Source organism: Crocodylus siamensis, chromosome 3 (assembly GCF_052110815.1).
Source record: "Crocodylus siamensis isolate JL-2025a chromosome 3, ASM5211081v1, whole genome shotgun sequence".
In the NCBI taxonomy this organism is placed as follows: Eukaryota; Metazoa; Chordata; order Crocodylia; family Crocodylidae; genus Crocodylus; species Crocodylus siamensis.
The window spans coordinates 17,661,654-17,682,008 of NC_143397.1; the positions used below are offsets into that span (position 1 = coordinate 17,661,654).

Here is a 20,355-nt window from a genome sequence, read left to right on the forward strand (position 1 = left end):
TATGTTATTCTTAGACCCATCTCTAATTGTAAACCTCTTCCTAATGAATCTCTTAATCATCCCATGTTAGCATACCCTACTTTGAAACAAGTGCAGCTACTGGACAAAATGTGGAGAAGTCCGTGGACACACTGCTGGACTTGATAATGAAACGTATGGAACAATGTGTTGACAAGACACAAGCGTCTGACACAGCAAATGGAGAAAGTTCGGGGAAGCTAGAATCAGCAAAACCAGAGGACCGAAAGTGTGCCTGCTAGACTTCACCTCTAAACTGTGAGAACCAATGAGAATATTTGACCAGAAAATGGCCAACCTACCAATATATTCAAGCCTGGATGCTCTGAGCCATGCACAGAAACAAAGTTGTCTTGTTCGGTTGTTTTTTTGTTTTCCTCCCAAGAACTGATTTGAAAACTAAAGTGTCTCTCTCTCTTTCTGTGAAGCTTCTGTGCTGGAATAAGTCATTCCTAATATAGTGCCATCCTCATAAAACCATTCCCCACAAAATCCTCTTTGTTTTACATAGTCAAGCTAATGAATGTAAAAAGAGGTTTTCTTTCTTCTTGAGAAGGGTGAAGGAAGCTATTGTTTCCATAAATTGCATATAGGGGTTAAAAGAGAAGCTGATGTTCTTAAAGGTCTGAGTGGTTCTTCTTCAATGTCTTTTTCTGTAAACCAACTTGTTTTAAATCAGGGACCATGCATATGCTAAAATGGAGGCACAAGTACAGAGAATCACACGTGGCTTATTAAGAACGATCTTGTTACTTGTACAGAGTAAGCAGGGCTGCGAAGCTTCCTTGGCTGAGTATGAGGAGTAGGGGCTTTATTTTAATCAAGGAATTTTGCAACATTGTTTGTGTTGCTAGGAATTCAAGGGAGGATTGAGTTAGGAGTTGGGGAGATGGTGCTTTAAATAATTCTAGAGCTACAGGGAAAGTAGCAAAACTTATTTATGGACGAGGATAGAGAGAACAGATTTTGTGGAGTGTCTTGCAAAATTCACCATAAGCAAAAACACTTCTCTAGTAAGAAAAATATAATGTTTGCCAGATAACAGGCTGTGCGTTCCAGCTGGGGTGTAAAGAAGGGAACTCATGAATGTTTTCACATGTCTTCAAGTTGAAAATTTTGTGGCACTCGCACAAATTTCTAAATGTGCATTGGTGCACTTGGTTTCCCATAGAGCACAACTTCCTCATCCACAAAACAGAGTAGAAAGTGGCTCCTAAAACATTGCAAACTGAGGATTTGCAATGTCAAACTACCAAAAAATCATGTTATGCCCAATATAAATGTGTTGCAGGTATCTTTCCAGAGATTCCATAGAAGCAAATAAGAAAGGCACACTAAAAAGAATGAACATTTTATATTGTATATTGATGTACTAGTGTATGGAAGTGAGGAAGCTCTGATACAACGGTACATGTTTCATCAAAGCTGTAGTCCATTTAGGAGCAAAGCATTTAAGAAAATATTTACAATTCCCATGCTGTTGTAGGTTGCTATAAAATTGAAATCCCATTAAACCATCTGGTTTAGTGTGCTTTTTGCCCATTAGAGAAGCTGTTGTTCTTACATTGCATAGTTAAGGATTTAGCAGCAGGATTGTTAAGATCACATGAATGTGCACTTCCAGCTACTTTATAAGAGAAACCTCTCCAGGAAAAAGTATCGCACAGAAGGTCTCTGTTAAAAAGCAAAACTAAATTGATAAGGTTGGGGAAGATGATGGAAAGAATACAGGCTTCTGTTTATTTATATTTTAAGCAATGTAAGGCTTTTGGTCTCAGCTTTTTTAAGTGCTTTGATTCTCAATCAGATAAACTTCACAGGTGGCAAGCCCAGAACTGTTTCAGTATTTTTTCCAAAATATTGAGGGTTTACCAGCTGGTCTGATGAATGGACAGCACACTTCCTACCCACCTCTTCCAGTGATGCTTACTGAACAATTTGGCATATGAGCAGGGCAGATGGTATGATAGAAGAACAGGTCCATTTTGTGTGCTACCAAATAGCCACTATTAATGTGGTAGAGGAACAAGTTAGTTTAGTGCTAAAGGCAGATGCTGTACAGTAGCCTAAAATTCTCATGCACCTTCTGTGGTCCTTTTTTAAAGCCCATGAACTTCAATAGATGCAAAGGCTTCATAGCTAATTTTCCAGGCAAAAACTAAAAATGGTACTGCATAAACATTAAGTCCAATCCCATGAAGTGTACCTTCATATACTGCATGCTTATTTCAGATATTCTTAATATTAATACTCTTAATAAAGAATTTTAAAACCTACAAATTCTTAATATTATGACGGTCTTATGGAACTGGGAATTTCCTGTCTTCAATGCTTTGGAATCCCCTTGGGATTCAGTATTTTAATTTATAGCACCTAGGTTTGCCCCTTTAAAAAGGATGAGGAACATGGCTGAGAATGCTCTGCTGTAGACTTTCACTAGAAAGCCAGTGCTTCCTAAAGCAACTTAAGGTATCTAGACTTCTTACAGGGGTGACATGTCAGTAGCTTGGAGCAGTAAGGCAGGAAGGTGACTGCATGCAAAGCTATGAGTAGTTCATCCCGCAGACCTAGTGTCTTTCCATAAAAGCTTAATGATGCAAAATAGCAGCTATTTGGCTCCCTGGAAGTTTTCAGACTTGCATTGCCAAAAAAAGTTGACTTTCATACCTGTGCTGTTTTAGAGCAGGGCCCTAGTAATCAACCCAATAAATTAATCAGAAGTGAAAGGCTGACTCATGATCTGTTAGTTCCCTAGGGACACCAGTTTGAAGCTGTGCTGTTTTGAGGATGGAGCTTGCTTAGAGCAAGTAATCTTAGTCAACTCCTTAATTAGGGGACACCGGCTATGTTAGAGCACGTACAGTATCACAGCCTCTACAGCCTGGTCATAATGATACCTGCTAATTCAAGCAGCCCAGATTTTACTCTGACTTGGTGGAAGAGGAGAAGAAAGTGAGAGTATGTAAACTTCCTATGTTATTAGCATGGAGGAGCTGTCACCAAACCACTGTTTCGAGGTGAGGTGAAGATTAAAAATATGTGCCACATCCAGGTGTAAATATCGGAAACGTAAAGATACAAGCTAAACACTGCTCTATTAAAGGGTGTTAAAGAATTTAGCTGGTATACCACCCACCTTTCATGTTCATGTTAGGTTTGTAATCTCATGTGGAACTTGCTGGCATGGCTGGCTCTATGGGGAAGGCTAGTGCATTCACCTAAAAAGCCTTTTGGACTTGATCTAAGTACTGAGTAGATGCCATCCCCACTTACCTCAACAGGTGACTTGAAAGCTCAGCATCTCTCAGGGTTACTGCTGGTCTTTTTAAAGAAAATGTATTTCCATTAGAGCAGATGGGAAAGTTCCAATAAGGTGTCCTGAATATTAATGAGAGCTTCAGTAAATTGGGCACTAATAGGATAAGTTAGTTTCCAAATATGGTCTTACTCTTGACTTGCTGTGATTGTATACAAAAGAACTGTAATATAGTGAAGTTTTAACATGCTGCCCCAGGTTCATACCTGAATGACTTCAGTTTGTAGGGCTTGTCTTGAGTTGCATTGTAACAAGTAGCTGGCTGTACACAGATCCCGTCATGTCATTTTTCAGGACCAATAATTTGCCCTACATTTTCAGCTCAGGTATGTGTCGCTGGTTGTGACTCATTGGAAACTAACTGATGCACAAACAAGCTCTGCAGTACATTTGAGTCATTAGTATAGTTTGATTTTTCCATACGTATTCTGGTGAAACAAATAGAGCTCTCTGCCTTGCCACAACGCTCCTATTTTCCACTGCAGACTTTTAAATCTCCATTCTGACTGGCTCAATCTACAGATGGCAGATCCACAGCTATAGCTATAGCTACAGTTACACAGCCTGTTATCTTGCTTCTTAAACTCACATTTTTTTTCCATAGCATTTCACTTTAGCATGCTCTTCCTTTCAAATTCGTCCAGGACCAAACTTTCAAAATGAATTTACTTTTATGTAACACTTCCAGCAAGAAGCGATCACTTCCTTCAAAGTCAACCAGACCTGGTATTTTAATTTTACTGTTGCATAAGTTGTTTGATATATAAGTTGATATAAAGGTAAACATTTACTTTTAAGTACTAATGCATCTTGGATACAAGCCTACTACATGTCCCAAGAGAGCTTTAGAAAACAAGCTCCTGCAGTATCTTTATATGTGCTTATACTAAAGTACTTTAATGTCTGTCTCTGCTGTCTGCTTCTGCTATCTGTTCTTTGAACTGAGTCTGCATCCTGACTCTTCTCTCTTGGTGGTTTCTCAAGGTCATTTTTGTCCCCAAACAATGTGCCTTTCCTCCAGAATTTCCCTCCTTCATTCACCTTTTGCAGCACTTCTCTACATTAGTGTTCATTTGAGTTGGTAGTTCATACATGGTGCTATGCATGAGCCAAACCTGAGCTTGGTCACTTCTGAATCAAGTCATGAAATGTATTTCCCAATGTGACAAAAGTGCCAATCCTGTGTAGCTGTGGTTTTGCAAGAACACTGTCACTGGGTAAAGAACGCTGGTTTTTTTTTTTTTGCTGTTGGTTTTTTTTTTTTAAGTTAGCATGTTTTTAACGTTTCTCTCAACCTGTGGTCTTGAGCTTCATAGAAACTGAGGATAATGAATACCTTTGGTCTTGTATCTGTTTTCTTGTTCAGCTCCATTCATACTATGTTAACTTGTTGGTCTACTGTAAAAGTGGTAGGATATCGTTCGTCTCTTCTGTAACTCTGAAAGTAGTAGTGCATTATTTTCTTCTTAATTAGGTGTTTTGTCCTTCTAAAATGAATGTAAAACATGACATTGCTTAATACAAGCAACCACAGTATTATATTTTAAAACAGGAAAATAATCATAAAGATATTAAATATTTAAATTGCTTTTAAGGCCCTACTCCCCAGCCTTCAACTCCAGACAGAGGTGTCATTGTAGGTAAAAACACTACCATATCAACCTGGTAAATGCACTTGTCTTGCCAATGTTAGCTTAAAGGTTACAGCTCCACTGTTTCAGAAGCTGCTTTATGAAAATGTAAGCTGCCATTTTGGTCAATAATATGTATAAGGGGCACAATTTTTGTTCACCCTGAAGCTCAGTATCTTTCAGCTCAAGTTATTCCTTTACTGGTTTTCAACATAAACATCCTTTGCTGGCTCTAAATTAGCCTTTCTTACATCTTGTCCATACAATAATAATATTCCAGCTGTACCTGTAGCAAAACAAAGGAATGGCCTGGTATTTTTCTATTGGTTATATTAAAAACTTCTCTTTAAATCCAGAAATCACTTCTGTAGGTAACTTAATAGACCTTTTTATATGTGGGGCATGTCTCACATGCCTGTGACCAAGAGTTGTTGAAACCATTCAGTGTCTCATTTGTAATTCTTTTCTCCAAGGTGCCAAACAGGCCAATATGCCATTTATGCCCCAAACTTAAGGACTGAGGAAGGATTCGGTTGTTGCAAAGGTTCTTGAGTGGGGACATGAGTGGAGTTGAATCTCTGTCCCTATGGCAGTAGTATTGATCTACAATGTAGACCAACATGCACAAGTTACCCAGCTTGACAACCTGTTTTAAGCTTACATACTTTGCTGGAGCAAGTCTTCAAATACTTCTGTGGAGAAGAGGTTATGTCAGGGTAGATTAACCATAGTTCAGATGTCCTTCTGAAGATGTAACTGCATAGAAAATACTTCCATTAACAGGCATTTTTTACTGTCCAGCATCTATTGAGAATGGGAGGGCGTTGCCAAAAGTGTATTCATTATTTTGCCTTGCATTCATGCAACCATCAGCATGTGCTTTCCAGCAGTGTCTAGAGACCATGGGCAGTCACTGGTTTATGTACACAACAGCACTGTCAGTCCTAAAGTGTTGTTGGATTAAGCTGCTTTTTAAGAAGCCAATACAAAATCATTCTTCTGCCTTCTATAATTTTTATGCATTAGTTTTCATGATAGTTTTTAGGTTTCCACCTCAAGCCTGCAAGGCATCTGTCTCCCTGGTTTTCCATGCCAATTTTCTTGTTCTAATTCTTACATTTTTGACAAATATATTAACACAGAAAATAAAACTTATACTGTATGATGTGAAGAATCTTAGTCTATGGTCATTGTTGACCTGTCCAGACACCAAATTAGATGTTCGTTTTGCGTCTCAAGAACATCTGTGCATCTCGTACTGGAGAGTATAGGATCTTAGAAAAGACATCGGGTCTAAAGCCCTATTTGAGTTGCAAATAGCCTGACTTTGTCTTTGAAAAAGAACCTGAATGTAGATCATATCTGTTATATAGTTCCATAGATATTGAAAGATTTTTTCAGATGCAGAGGGATTTTATTTTTTAGGAAAGTAGGGATGGCCTTTTCTAAACCTGGGAGAAGGAATGTGTCAGACAGCCCTGCAACTCCTCCCATATTTTGACATTAGCTGTTCATCTCGTATAGAAGAGACTGGCATTATGGATACTGCATACCAAAAAAACTGCAATTCAGTCGCATGCACTATATATTTGAGAGCAATCGCCTTTTGCTGTATTGGTAATCTTAGAAAATTGCCTTAGAACTATTTTTGTGAAGGCTGAATCTATTTAAATGTTTTGATTAATTTATAGAAAGCCTATCAAATGATGTATCTTAGATTTTAGATTATACAAATAGGCCATATGTCATGACTTGAGAAAAGATGTATAATAGATATTTTGATACCTACTTAATAGCAAATACTTGGGAATTTGTCAAAGCTGAGGCTTCATTTCTGAGAAACGCTATGTAATGTTTCACCAACAAATCTCTTGATCAGCATTCAGCCTCCTGAACCAAAACATACATTTAGAACTGTACTTTTAATAGGAATCTAACCTAGTTGTGAACTAAGTTTTGCTGTAAATAGCATTTTTCCCAGGAGAAAGTTTGTGGCAAGTGTTCATCCTCACTGTCCTACTTTGATTACCTATGAAGTATGACAGAAAAAATGTACTAACCATGTTTTTTCCTGGGGCATAACTGCACATCCGTGTTAATTGCAGTTTCTTCCAGGGACAACCCTATCAGGCTGTGCGCTCTCCCTAGTTACCTACTGGCAGAGAAACAGCAAGGCAGCTTAGAAGGGCTACATGTGTAAAGGGCTGTGCCCCTCCTGTTTTGATCCAAACCTGGGACAATCACAACCAGCTCAGATGAGATGTCTATTTACAGTCTTATGCAACATTTCATAAGTAATACATAATACTGTTTTTCCCAGAGGAATCTCTTTCCCCTGCTCCACCACACTCGAAGAACCCTGACAACTGGAAAGTTAAAGATGGGTGACCATGACTTTGTTACGGGCACAAAACACTATAGGCAGTCCAGGCCTTGTTCTGATTTTTTTCAAAAGTCTATTTCTATTTTTAAAAAAACCCACTAAAACTCCAAAGATGTCATGTGAATGAAGTGAAATCTCATCCAAAGACCAGGGTTATTGGCAACAGGAATCTTCATAGCCACTTTCCTGTTGAGCGTGCACCCCGTTCACCATGCCTCCACTATTCCAATTTAAGGACAACTTTGGACAGGAAGCTAAGTTGTCAACACGGAGCTATTCTCCTTGGGGTGAAACAGATCTGTTTTTTAGATATTTTTTCCACATCTCATTTCTTACCTATTTCAGAATACCAGTGGTAATTTATTCTGTGCTTTTATTTCATAGTGATCTAACTAAAAATGATACCCTAAAGTTGTCAATCATCATTGTGCAATAGGGCTTAATGTGCATAGTGTATATTAAGAGATGCCTATATCTTACTGGACTTATTTATGGAAGTTAAATTGTACCGCTTCAGTTTTAAGATGTCCATCTTTTAAGCAAACACTAAATGTTTACTGTATGAATTACCTTTTTAATGTTTCACTCTTCAGCATGGTTTTTGTTTTGTCTTCTCAACAGATCTGTAAGTGTTATGCCTAGTGATATGAATGTGATTCTCCTTGAACATAGCATTTTTATTATATATGCCCCTTGATATACTGCATAACAATATTAATGTCATTATTTTGTTGTACCAAGTACCTGTGGCTTCAAAATATATTGTTGAATGATTCACTGGTGTCTGGGTTTGTATCATATGGTCAAGGAATGTAATCCTGTGATTCAGTTTCTGCACTTTTTTCTTTTCAAAATAAAAATACATTTTTAATCACTTGTGTTAGCTGTGTGTGTTTGCAGAGAGGGCAACAAAAGTTGCTCTGCAAATAGAACGATGGTATGTCGAGTGTTTGCAATACAGCAGTTCCTTGTGTAGGATGACCAAGTGGAGAATTGTTATGTGCAGATGGGAGGTGGGGGACAGGATGGGTCGATCTCTACACATCCTGGACTCATTCGATATAGCAGGTCCTGATTTTGGCCCTAATGCTTATGCCAGATGGAACAGTTAGTCTAAATTGTTAGATAGATGGGTCACTGAAAATTGATTTAGTACTGTACAACATGCCCCATTTTGAAACAGCATTGTGATCTTGAAGGCTTGTCTACTAACAATAGTACACCATTTCTATGCTACATAGAGGGCTGATCAGATTGCCAAAAACTGCCTTATGAATGCAGTTGAATTTTCTGCCAAAATCTCCTTTTACAATAAAGGAACAGCTTAGTAAGGAACGTACAAGGTGCCACTTGTGAAGCATTTCAATTGGAAGGAAAGTAGTTCAGAATTTGTCTCTGCTAATGAATACATAGTAAAGTAGGGTCCTGTGAATGTTACCTTTATGTTAGAAAACCATCCCTTCTGAACATCTGAAAATCTATCAGAACACTTTTGAAGCAGGATTTTTTTGGGGGGATTCTCAGATTTGGTTTTAGCAGCTCTTTAATTGGTGACTTGAATCGGCAGAAGTTGTAATACAGTTAGCAATTTAAAACTTAAAACACTTCTTTTGAAAAAGGTATCCTAATTATATAGTACAAATATAATAGTATCATAGTCTATCCCTCACCTTTAAAATATACCTAACCATGCACAGCAATGTGAACGGGTAGTTGCACATTAGGTAGGTGCTAAGTTTTATTTACATCTTTCAGTGGCTAATCCTAAAATGAGAAAGTACATGAATGTTGTATCTTGAGTTACACAGGAGACAGATTGGATTAAAATTGTATGCGTTTTAACATGATTATCTGAGATTTGCACTTTTCTTTTAAATTAGTGCATCTCCCATGAAACTGCTGTTTACAAACCAGTTCTGAGTAACGGCATTAGTATGTTCTTCCCCTTCACTTTGCAGGAGTAGTCTACAGAGGGCAGTATAAGAACAGAACATACTTCGGGATAGACAACTTTGTATGTTTTTACTGAGTTCAAATTTGGAGGGCTTAATACCAACCATAGTAAAAAAAAGTTTGAGATCTACCTAGCCATGCTTTCTCTTCTGTTAAAAAACCCTACCTACTAGGCCACAGAAAGACATCTTGGGGCTGGATTACCCCAGTACTCAACTGTCACTTTCTAAAGCTCTATTCAATCTTGTACAAGTCTCAGAAAAACATGCCAGAGGAAAAAGAGCCATTTCCAGAGAGGATGACCTTCCCTGGGATCATTCGTAGAGCATTGCTGCCCTTCTGGGTCAGAGAGGTAAGCATAAACTGATGGGAGTAGATAGTTCCACGGACTTAGAATGACAAGCAGCAGTGGCAAGGAGATCCATGTCAAGCTGACCATCATTGCTTGAGAGGCAGTTTGCCAACACCAGCATTTTCATGAACAGTTGGCAATAGCTATTTGGAAATTAGCAATCCCTGGTAGCCTCACGTCTGTGACTTGTTGAGCATGGAGAAATCCATGGCTATGTTACTGCCAAGCACATCCTCAGAGTGGCACAATTCCCAGACTACCAGTGTTCCTCAGGCTCTCCAGTCCCTGGGAGGTCATTGCCAGATTTGCCAATATGGGGTTTCTGAATTGCACCAGGCTATCAATGGCATGCATATTGCCATCCTACATGCAGTGAACTGGTGTATGGAGTATACTACCTAAAAGGGGATTCTTTTTCATTAAGCTGTACAGCATTGTGGACTTGGTTCAATTTTGGTATATAGTCCGAGGTCCATGATCTGCAGTCTGTTCCTAATGATGCAGAGAGAATTGGGTGTATAGAATTAGGGTCTAAAATTCATGCTGACATCCTGACTCTGCATAGATTTTATATCCCAATTCTACATACTCAATTTTCCATTTTCTGAATGGAGAGAGTTAAATGCCTGACTTGTGTTTATAAATTCCCCTTCCAGAGCTGGTACCTAACTTTCAGGCATATGAACACTTAGCACTGTCTAAGTCTCTCCGTAAATTTTACCACAAATCCTGGCCAATCATATAAGCAATTAAGCTAATCCTCTAAAGGGCCAAATGTACTAATATTAGGTCATACAAGTTCTCTTCTTCATACTTCCCACTAGATGACCCCAAGGTATTCACATGAATAGTTTTGCATGTTTGCAATTTTCACTTCAGTACAAGTTACCCTCATTCATTCTGATAACTGACTCACTTGCACGACTGAAATGCATAAGTGTTGGCACTGAAACCAGTAAAAAGACTGTTTCGCAGTTCATTTCATTTAAAACTTAGGAAAGTAACAATTTATAGATTTTTATAATGCACCCATGGGCAATTTTGAGTGTAAACATAAGCTGTCTGCTAAGACACGCTTCCTCTCCCATTTCAAAGTGTTTTCCATTAGCATTTCTGCTATTTACAAAATGAGGAAGAGGTGTGAGGGAGTGAATAGGTGTAAGGCTACATAACAGACAGAATTACTAAATCCAGGTAAGGGGGTTTGAACCAGCCAATTTAGGGTTAGATACTATTTACTTTGATCATTAGCTCAGTTTGACTCAACATTGCAAAAGAAGTCCTCCAAAACAACATTCATAGACGCTGGCTTAATGAAAAACACTTCCTGTCCTTAAATGGTTGGTTTAGCAGTTTAAGGTTGAAACTCATTAATATAGTCTGGATGGGGATCATGCATAGCAATCAATCTTCAGAATATAAACAGCTGGACTACAACAAAACCAAAATCTATTGCGAATACTGGCACATCAAGGCGAGTCAAATGACCACATGTAGCTACACCGAGATACTACAAACAGTATCATAGCATACTTTCTGAAAAGAACTGGCCAGTGTGATAGATGGTAGGGCTTTGCTTTGTCTAAAATGGATCAGTCACAAGCAGACGTGTCTTCTTGTCTTCCAGCGCTGAAATAAACATGCATAGATCATGATGCTGGCCTTGACACTGTTAGACAAAGCTAACCAATGATTACCCCAAAGCCACTGTCTCCTAGAGAAATAAAACTCTTGCTGTAACATTTTCATTGCTGAAGTTGTTAAAGAGCTTGTCACATTTAAAATTTAGATTACAATACCAAGATGAGAAAATTGGACAAATATATACTTTATTAAATATGCCTTTACATTATCAAACTTGCAGTATGAACTTTTAAAATCTACTAGCCAAAGTTGCACCAGAAAATTGTACTAAAATATGGTAAACAGAATAGTCTCTGTATGCAGTTATGAATGTTTGACTTTGATATCCTCTCAATATACTCCTAAACGATGTCAAGATGATTCACAGCATGTTTGTTAAAAAGTCAGTCTTTTATAGTAAACATTGGGGAAGATAATGCATTTCCCCCCTCAAGAATAGCGTCTGGCTGTTCCTGTCTTGTGGCTAAACATCATTTATATTGTTTCTTCAAGTCTTGCCATACTTCCAGATGTGTGTATTCATTTTAATGCAACTATAAGGCTACTTCTGCATAAGCACCACTGCAAGCATTTTGAGTGTTCATGATGCTGCGTTTATAACAAGGGGCCTTAGAATCAGACTGAACAGAGTTGAGGTTATCATTTGAGACACACAAAGAGAGGACTCTATGACTAAGATAAAAGAGGACAACAGTTTCTCATCTAGCCATTTTGTTTCTGTAGATTAGCTACCATCATGTAGGGTGACATCCCAGCCATCCTGGTTGAGCTGCAAGATAAAGACAGAAGACAAAGACAACTGTAAACAGAACGAACACCGAGCTAGCAACCAACTTATCTGAGGCATTTAGAGTAAACTGAACAGCAAGGAAACATTTCACCAGTCAGCTCTGCAGCAGTAATTAGCGTGCGTCCTGCCACCAAATAGAATTCGCTGTCCCACATTTGTCATCAGGGTGCTTAAACAATGTGAAGGCTCTTAAAAATTGGTTCAGGAACTAGCAAGATACCGGAGCAAAGCTCTGCATTTGAGCCAGTAAGTCTGGAAACACATGTTGTTTCTGTGTGGTCATAACATTTTTTATGGTGGCACAAAATGAAAGCAAACAGAAGTCCATTCCCTTTGTCACACCGCAAATGCTCACATATGTGTCTGTGACAAAGTAGTAGCATGAATTTGTGCCTTTATTTTCTGGCAAACATCTGCTTGTTTTAAGGCAGGAAAGTGCATGCGCCTGGAGCTCCCTATGGAGCCTGATCCTGCACACCCAGAGCTCCCACATTTGCAGAGGTATGCCCCAACTGCTGTTCCCCTAAAGCCCTGGGGGTGGCAGCAGCGTGACACCACAGGACAATGGGTAGCATCTATTTTGTCCAATGAAATGGATCAGCTATGCCAGGACACATCCCTAATGACATTATTAATTATTCATATTTTGATGTTTGAAGAGAGAGTAGGAAGAAAGATTTCAGACATCTCATGGGAAAGCAGGCTAGAGGGGACATCATGAGGCCATCTAATCTAGCCCACTCATCCCTTACTAAACTATCCCAACCAAGTGTTGGTCCAACTTGCTCTTCCAAACTTCCAAGAATGCAGATTCCACAGATTCTTCTAGGTGGCCTGTTCCAATGCTTGACCACCCACCCTTATAGTCAGAAAGTTGCTCCTCATTTCCACTCTAAACTTCCTCTGCTGCAGCTTGAAGCTGTTGTTCCTAGTCCTCCCCTCTTACAGCCACAGAGAATATCCCATCTCCATCCTCTATATAATACCCTTCTGGTATTTGAAGACTGTTATCAAATCCCTCTTCAGTCTTCTCTAGACTAAACAACGCTAGTTCTTTCAGCCTTTCTTCATAAATCTCATCTCCTAAGCCCCTGATTATTTTTGTCACTCTGTGCTGGATTCTTTTCAAAGTGTCCACACCCTTCTTGAAGTATGGAGCTCAAAACTGGAAACAGTACTCCCAGTGAGGGCTTACCAGTGCTGAATCAAGGAGAAGAGTCACTTCCCTTCATTTGCAAGTGATACTCCTATTAATACAACCTCAGATGCTGTTGGCCTTTTTTGCAACAAGAACAGACTGTTGACTTATATTCAGTTTATGGTCCTCCATAACCCTCAGGTCCTTCTCTGTACTACTGTAACCTAGCCAGTCATTGATACCTTCAAAGTAACTTACTCTGTTGAGACAGCTTTTGAAACCTTCATTGTTGACTGGACAGACCACATCTCCACTTTGTATTTAAGTAATTTATTCTGAAATTGAAACAAAATTAGTTTTATTTTCCTCTCTACAGACTGCAACATTTGCTACTGTGCATTAGTGCAGCTACTGCATCTTTATCTACTGCCTCATATTAGAGGTACTAAATATAACGTGTGGTAGCAAAGGCACATTAATGAACATGCAGACACACCCAGTGGATGCTACCCTTAAGGTACTCTTGAATGGTCTTGCTCTGTCATTAAACTAGATTACCTATTCTACCGCAGTTTTTTCTCCTAACCACTCCTTGTCACACCTCTTCACTCCTTGCTCAGAGCCGTCCTCTATCCCTACAAGCAGACTGTCTGCATTTCCATGGAGGCTTTCCTCTGATATTTAGCTCAGTCTGTGTCTGCCTTTTTCTTAGACCTGAGGAAGGGCACTTGAGGCCAGAAAAAGCTTGTTCTCCAAACTGTACAACTGGTCCAACAGAAGATATCATTAGAAATCCTACCCTCTCACGCATTTTCTGGACCATCTTGGCAAGAACCACACTCTAGCCCTACCCCAATGTAAATAATTAGTTGTTAAATAGAAACTGGGGGCCTTCATATACATAACAAAATTGGCCTTTGAAGTGGCTTAAATTCCCTCTTGCACTGCTTTAATGGAGCAGCTGTTTACACTGTCAGTGGCATATTGAGTTTTAATGGCGTGGCTGTTCGCACTGTCGGCGGTGTATTGCACGTTCAATGACTCTGGGATGTAGCAAAATAAAACATCTCTAAGGTGTTGTATTTTGCCATCTAACAAAGTGCAACAGCTGCGGAAGGAAGCACCAGGCCCTGTGCAGCGCAGGGGCTATCCAGGCAGCCCTTGCAAGCAGGCTCCACTGAAGCAAAAAAAACAAAGTGGCGAAACTGATCTTTTTCTTTTATTCCTCCACAGAGACTGCCTGAGCTGTGCGGGGACCCAGTGCTTCCCTCCACACACAACTGGGGGGAGGGGAGACAGGGCTGGTGCTTCCCTGCGACCACCCGTGCCAGATGCCTGCAGGCAGGTGCCACAGCCACCACCACGGAGGGAAGCACTGGCCGCCCAGCAGCTCAGGGACTGCTCAGCCCACCAGCCCCTCGCCCTCCCCTCCCCACCGCTGGAGAGGCAGGTAAGGATTGGGTCTGACCCTTGCATACATGCCATGGGGGTTTACTTTGGTTTAATTCTCTCTAAACTGAAGTGGTGTTTTTAAAAACAAAACACCCATGGTGTGTAAAAGCAGCCTGGCCCATTATTCTGAAATGTGCTTGTTCACACCCCAGCCCTGCAGATTTAATAGACTAGTTGTGGAGACATGCAGGGGGAGTGCAATCCAGAATGCTGTGGTAGGCACAAAGCTTGTCTATAGAGGGTGCCTCCAAATGGGACCCGGTGCAGCTGGCATGCTGAGTGACAAGCTGTGTACAGTCTGAGGACTGTCTACTACTGAGGATGCAGTTGCCTAGAGACAGGCAACAGGAAACAGAGTGAGCCTTGAATCCCTTCCTTCAGGGCTGTGGGAGGAAACCTGGAATCCTCTTGCAAGGGGAGGCACTGATAGTCCTTTCTGTCAAAAAAGATTATCAAAATGAACTCTTAAAAAGCAGGAGGAGCAACAGCAGTAGCAACACCCCTCTTGTAGTGATTACAACAAACACCTTGGAAGAGGAAGTCCCAGGTTGAGCTGTTACCAACTGAGGGCATTGAAGCCTGCATCTCCCCTGACCTATAGACTGCCCTAATGACCCAATGCTAAGCTAATTTGAATGGTGATCTTTTTGTTGAAGGGATGCCTCTGTGCAATAAAGAACTGACTCAAAGAGCCAAGCAGCAGCGGGCCTCTGACTTAACAGTTACAAGACTCACCGGAAAGAAGGGAATCCTGGCTCAGGTCCCTGTTCCTGAATTGTGCCTAAATCCCACTTACTGGATTTGGCCTCATCCTCTATTACAACTGAATCCAGTACGATGTTTATTGTGGTCTTCAATGGAAGGAAAGTTAGGCCACTGCTGAATGCTTATGTAAATCCAGTTTGCTTTGTAGAAAGCACTCCTACCTATTCATCCCCAGAAAACAGTTCAAAAAATACCACACCATACCTTGGGTTGGAAATCATAGCATTAATCTCTTACTGTTCATTTTGGAAGACAGAAGGGATTGAGGAACACAAAGGTTTTTAAACACACCTCATTTTGGGCTCACTACTGTAGAGTTTAGTAAAACATATTGTTCTTTCTTGCTTTACCTGAGCTTCAAGCATATTTATCTTTTCTTTCAGATCTTCTATTGTTTTATCTTGGATTTTTAGTTCCTTGTTCAATTCTTCAATCTACAAGTTAAAAAAAATTAAGTTAGCAATGATTTTTAAATGGTTTAGAAACCTTTTTGTTAATTAGAAGGCATGAAACTTTCTTATAGTATGAGAATAAATGGAATTTGAACTCCACCTGATACAGGAAATACTTTAGAGCAGGGGTTAGCAGCCTATCTCCCATGACCTGTGGGCTGGATTTGGCCTGCAGAGCCATTGCAACTGATCTGTGGACATGGGGCTTCAGCAGCATTTGGTGGTGGCAGGGGCTCTGGCTGTGGGGGCTCTCCCCATGCTGCTAGAGACAATAGGCAGCAGTGGCCAGACCCTAGCACTTGCCCATCTGTCCCAGGGTGGGTTGTTCTGGCCTGTGACCAAAAACGGTTGCCTAACGGAAGAGAAGTGGTGAAATGACTGACTCGCCATTGTTTTTTAATCAGATAAAGTCGCACTTCAAATTCACCTTTTAAATTTTAAAGAAGTTCTTGACAGCTTTGCCAAAAATGGAATGATTACCCACAAGTGATTTTTAGCCTTAGTCATGCAAGACTCGAGGAGAATTTCCTATCCTATGTTAGCTTACAGAACAGGATTACATTTTTGTATAGGGGAAGGATATTTTGGTGATATCTTTTCCTAGACCCACTGATTACCTGGGAGAGAAATTCGATAGGTTTTTAAGCACATGATGGCTGAAGTGCAATGTTTGCCAGAAAGCTTGTCAAATTTCTCTCTCAACTATATGGTTGGTCCTATAAAAAAGTACCACCCAAAGACTGTTGCCTCTCATACGTTTCCTGGATCATCATAACGACAACAATACTTCAACCCTACTATTTTTTCAGAGGTAAATGCTCAGCAAAAATGTATATCCTTACTGAAAATAATTCTTTAAAAAGATGTTATAAAAAACAATAGATATTAAGCAGATTCACATTTTGTCAGTCTTATTTGGATCCAAATCTCTCCTACTTTCTCATGCAAGCCAATTTGTTGACTTTAATGGCACTGCCTGCGAGAGCAATGCAAATGTTATATGGGCTTCAGTGAGAAATGTTTTGTAGATTCCCACATATCTTTTCATTTTATTGACTGTTTTACACAGTGTCTATAGCTACAGCAATGAAGTGTTTTAGACACAATGATCCACACAAAACACCAGGTAGAACACATATGCTTGGGGCTGTCTTTGTACTCAAGGCCACCCCTACAGCAGTAGACAACTAGACCGTATGCCAGAAAATGCCAGTGAACATTGCCCAAGGGAATAGCCATGTTGAGCACAACTCCCATTCAGGTATATTACCAATGCACCTCAGCTGGTTTTGGATGAAGTATTTCTTGCTGTGGTATTGAAGGATTCGGACCCATATTTCCTATTTCCCACCTGCTCCCTCAACAACTATGACATCATGAAACCAACTTGATTAATCCAACCTCCTGTATCACATTGCGTAGGCCTTGATTCTGGAACAGGATCAAATTCTGCAAATGACGGATCTGCTGTTGCAGAGTGCAAAGCTCCTCTTGAAGATCCGCACACCTGGAGAGGTAGAAGAGGAAGAACATAAAATCAGAGGGAAAGATCCAACACCTGCTTTATGTAGCATGGTTATAGAAAACAGCCATTTGGGCTCCTAGTTCTTGGGGTTGGTCAGTTGTAATTATAGTTCAAATCCAAGTCTATGCTATAAAGATATTTTTCATTGATCGGAACTAGTGATTTCCAGAGCACATAGGATTTCAACTTGTGGTATCAACCTCTTGCCATAGCAGCTGTAGTTAAATTCACTAAGCATTATACAACATAAAAGAAAGAAAATTGTAAACATTATACAATATAAATGAAAAAAAAAATGTGGGGTTTATTCTTTATAGCATCAATAGTAGCATTGTTATTCATTTTGGAGGGGGGCAACCATTCCATACAGAGGACACAGTAGGTGAGAGGACATGGCAAGGTCTCATAAGCTTTCACTTTTACACTAAGAATGTTTTAAAGCCATACCATAGGGTACTGCATACCACTTTAGCTACTGAACAATACATTTCCATGGTAACTGTGTTGGCACATATAGATTAGTGACCAGAGACAACAGAATTGATGGTGAAATTTCACCTCTTAGCAGAATTTCAACAAATGGGAGCAAGCACATCCACTACTAATAAAATATTTTGACTAACACAGAAAACAGCAATTAAAAAAACTGTAGAAGTGATATGTAGACCTAAAAATCCTGGAAATTTGTGCAGTTGTGATCATAGAGGGGAAATGGCTATACAATCTACAGACCCCTGAAGCCACCACCTCTTTTCATCATCAGCATATTTGCATTATAGTAATAGTAATAGAAGCTGAAGGCCCAGCAAAGAGAAAAACTCCCTGATGCAAATAATGTGCAAATACACAGCATAAAACACACAGCAGAGGACACCCTTCACCCTTCCTGCACTAGGTAACACCCAGCAGTAGCAGCCAGAAGTATTGTGGGCAATCTGGGTCATGGACTGCAAGGTGTTATGAGAATTGTAGGTCTCTAGAGTGGCAGTGGAGTTCATCGCTGGGGAGAGGAGAGTTTCACCCCATTTTATTTGCTGCTGAAGCCAATGTCAAGAAAGCAAAAGAAATGTTAATTCAGCAGCAAAACAGTGGGGTCAAGTCACCCCACCTCACCCTCATCCATGAACTACACAGACACTCTATAAAATTATGATTCCCAGAATACCTTGTGCTCCATGCACAGCTGGGAAATGCAAGATCAGTGGAGGACAGGAAAGCACCCATACCATTAGGCAGCACCCAAAATATGCATCCTACTTGCCTACCCCACATTATGGCACTGACAAAATATACAATGACCCCATCTAAAGGCAAGACAGGAGTGGAATGTGGCCAATGTTCAGAAACATGAAGGAAAGTGACCTTCCAGGCTAGTAACAGAGGCAGGTCTACCTACCCCATGACCAGTGCCCTGACTACACTGCCTTTTCATATTGCTTAATGTCAAGCAGGGATCAAAATAAGGAAAATTAATTATATCCCAGATAGAATAACAATAGTGCCTGGCCTTTGGAATATTGGTTCTGATAAACAGCATGGGGTTAAGATGGGTATATGAGAATATATATCTATAAATCAAACCTACTACACTCAGTCAGTCTATATGCACAAGTCCTGCTAATTAAAACAAGAGGTTTCCCAGAGAAGAGACAACAGCACCTAGCTGAATTTCTCCATGTGTTCAAATGACAGAGTATGGTTACTTATTTTCTAAATAAATAAATGCCTAGAAACCCTATTGGATGCATCACAGGAAAACTTTATTATTCTTTTAAAAGTATAGAAAGTAAAAGCAATCAATCAAAGCCCATGTATGTTCCAATTTGAGGCAGCTAAACATACTGAAAGCACTTAGTCGCATGCTATTATTTACCGTTTATCAACTTCATGGTTTGATATCAACTGCAGGAGCATCTCTTCAAATGACCGCTTCTTTTCTAGCAAAGTTTTCTTTTCCTAGGAAACAAAGAAGTCCACATACCCACATGTACCTGATGTGAACTGATTATTTATGTTTCTGATTATTTTTAATCTATCTTGAAATAGGCAAAATGACCAGAGATGAGTCAGCAGTAACCATCTAGAAATAAACCTACATTAGTACTAGTTATGGCTCTTGAAAAAAGAAGCTGTAGTGGTCACACTGAATGGTTGTAGAAAAGGCAGGGTTACCACGGCAACAGCTCTGTATTGATCTGCATGGACAAAACATATTTAAATTTAAAAGACTAGAGGCTTTATTTTTTAAAGAGTAAGGAAAGTTTCAATTCTATGGACGTGAACACAGTCAGTTGCCATTAAAACATGTAGATTTACCATCAGATAACACACAACTACCACTGGTATTTCCTGTTCCAAGGAGAAAAATTGTGCTACTCCAGCTAATGCTGCATTGGAACTACTGGAAAACGCTGGCTTTTTAAATGAAAGCTGCTCTTCAGAAAAATGGAAGGACTTTGCAGTCTTGAACTTATCTTCCATGATTTTGTACTGGCTTCAACTAACTTGTCAATACAGTGACAGATCACCAGCATTATTCAGCCTAAGCAGGACCTTTCTACTTGAGGAATCACACTGAAATGAAATAATGCCAATTGTGTTCAAATGAACTGAGTTCAGCTGAATAGTATCAGCTGAACAGTGGTGGAAGAATCTGGTTTAAGTTTGATTTTTGAAGAAAATTCCCCAGCGTAACAGGAACTTGCACTAATCTGCATCTCCTAATTTGTTTCCAGCATGAGAAGCAAATCCCAGTGGTGCAACTAACTTACATTTTTAGTTGTTTTTCGAATTTCTTACATTTGAAGATATACTTTTCACATGGCAATGTATCAAATTACTACATCCCAATATCCAGGTATTTACAAGGAAATGATTTAGTTTCCCTCCCCTGATCAGCAGAGGATAATGTATTCTTTTAAGCTGTCAGTTTATTG

General features: G+C 39.7%; 2 protein-coding genes across 5 annotated transcripts in view; one reads left to right on the forward strand and one right to left on the reverse strand.

Moving 5' to 3' along the window:
* RAB27B (RAB27B, member RAS oncogene family) overlaps positions 1–8,224 on the forward strand; it is a 73,435-nt gene extending 65,211 nt beyond the window's left edge. For both annotated transcript variants that reach the window (XM_090037815.1, XM_090037814.1), the window contains exon 6: positions 71–8,224. In XM_090037815.1, coding sequence (XP_089893941.1) covers positions 71–260 — 190 coding nt within the window. In that variant the 3' untranslated portion in view covers positions 261–8,224. The remainder of the gene's footprint in view (positions 1–70) is intronic.
* Positions 8,225–11,393: 3,169 nt separating this feature from the next.
* The window catches only part of CCDC68 (coiled-coil domain containing 68), a 36,974-nt gene continuing 28,012 nt past the window's right edge, over positions 11,394–20,355 (reverse strand). Inside the window, exons 7-11 of one of the 3 annotated variants that reach the window (XM_090037817.1) lie at positions 19,293–19,375; positions 17,296–17,401; positions 15,793–15,876; positions 13,484–13,560; positions 11,394–12,066 (exon numbers count right to left, since the gene is read on the reverse strand). In XM_090037817.1, coding sequence (XP_089893943.1) covers positions 12,000–12,066; positions 13,484–13,560; positions 15,793–15,876; positions 17,296–17,401; positions 19,293–19,375 — 417 coding nt within the window. In that variant the 3' untranslated portion in view covers positions 11,394–11,999. The remainder of the gene's footprint in view (positions 12,067–13,483; positions 13,561–15,792; positions 15,877–17,295; positions 17,402–19,292; positions 19,376–20,355) is intronic. The other 2 variants (XM_090037816.1, XM_090037818.1) reach the window with 2 other exon arrangements.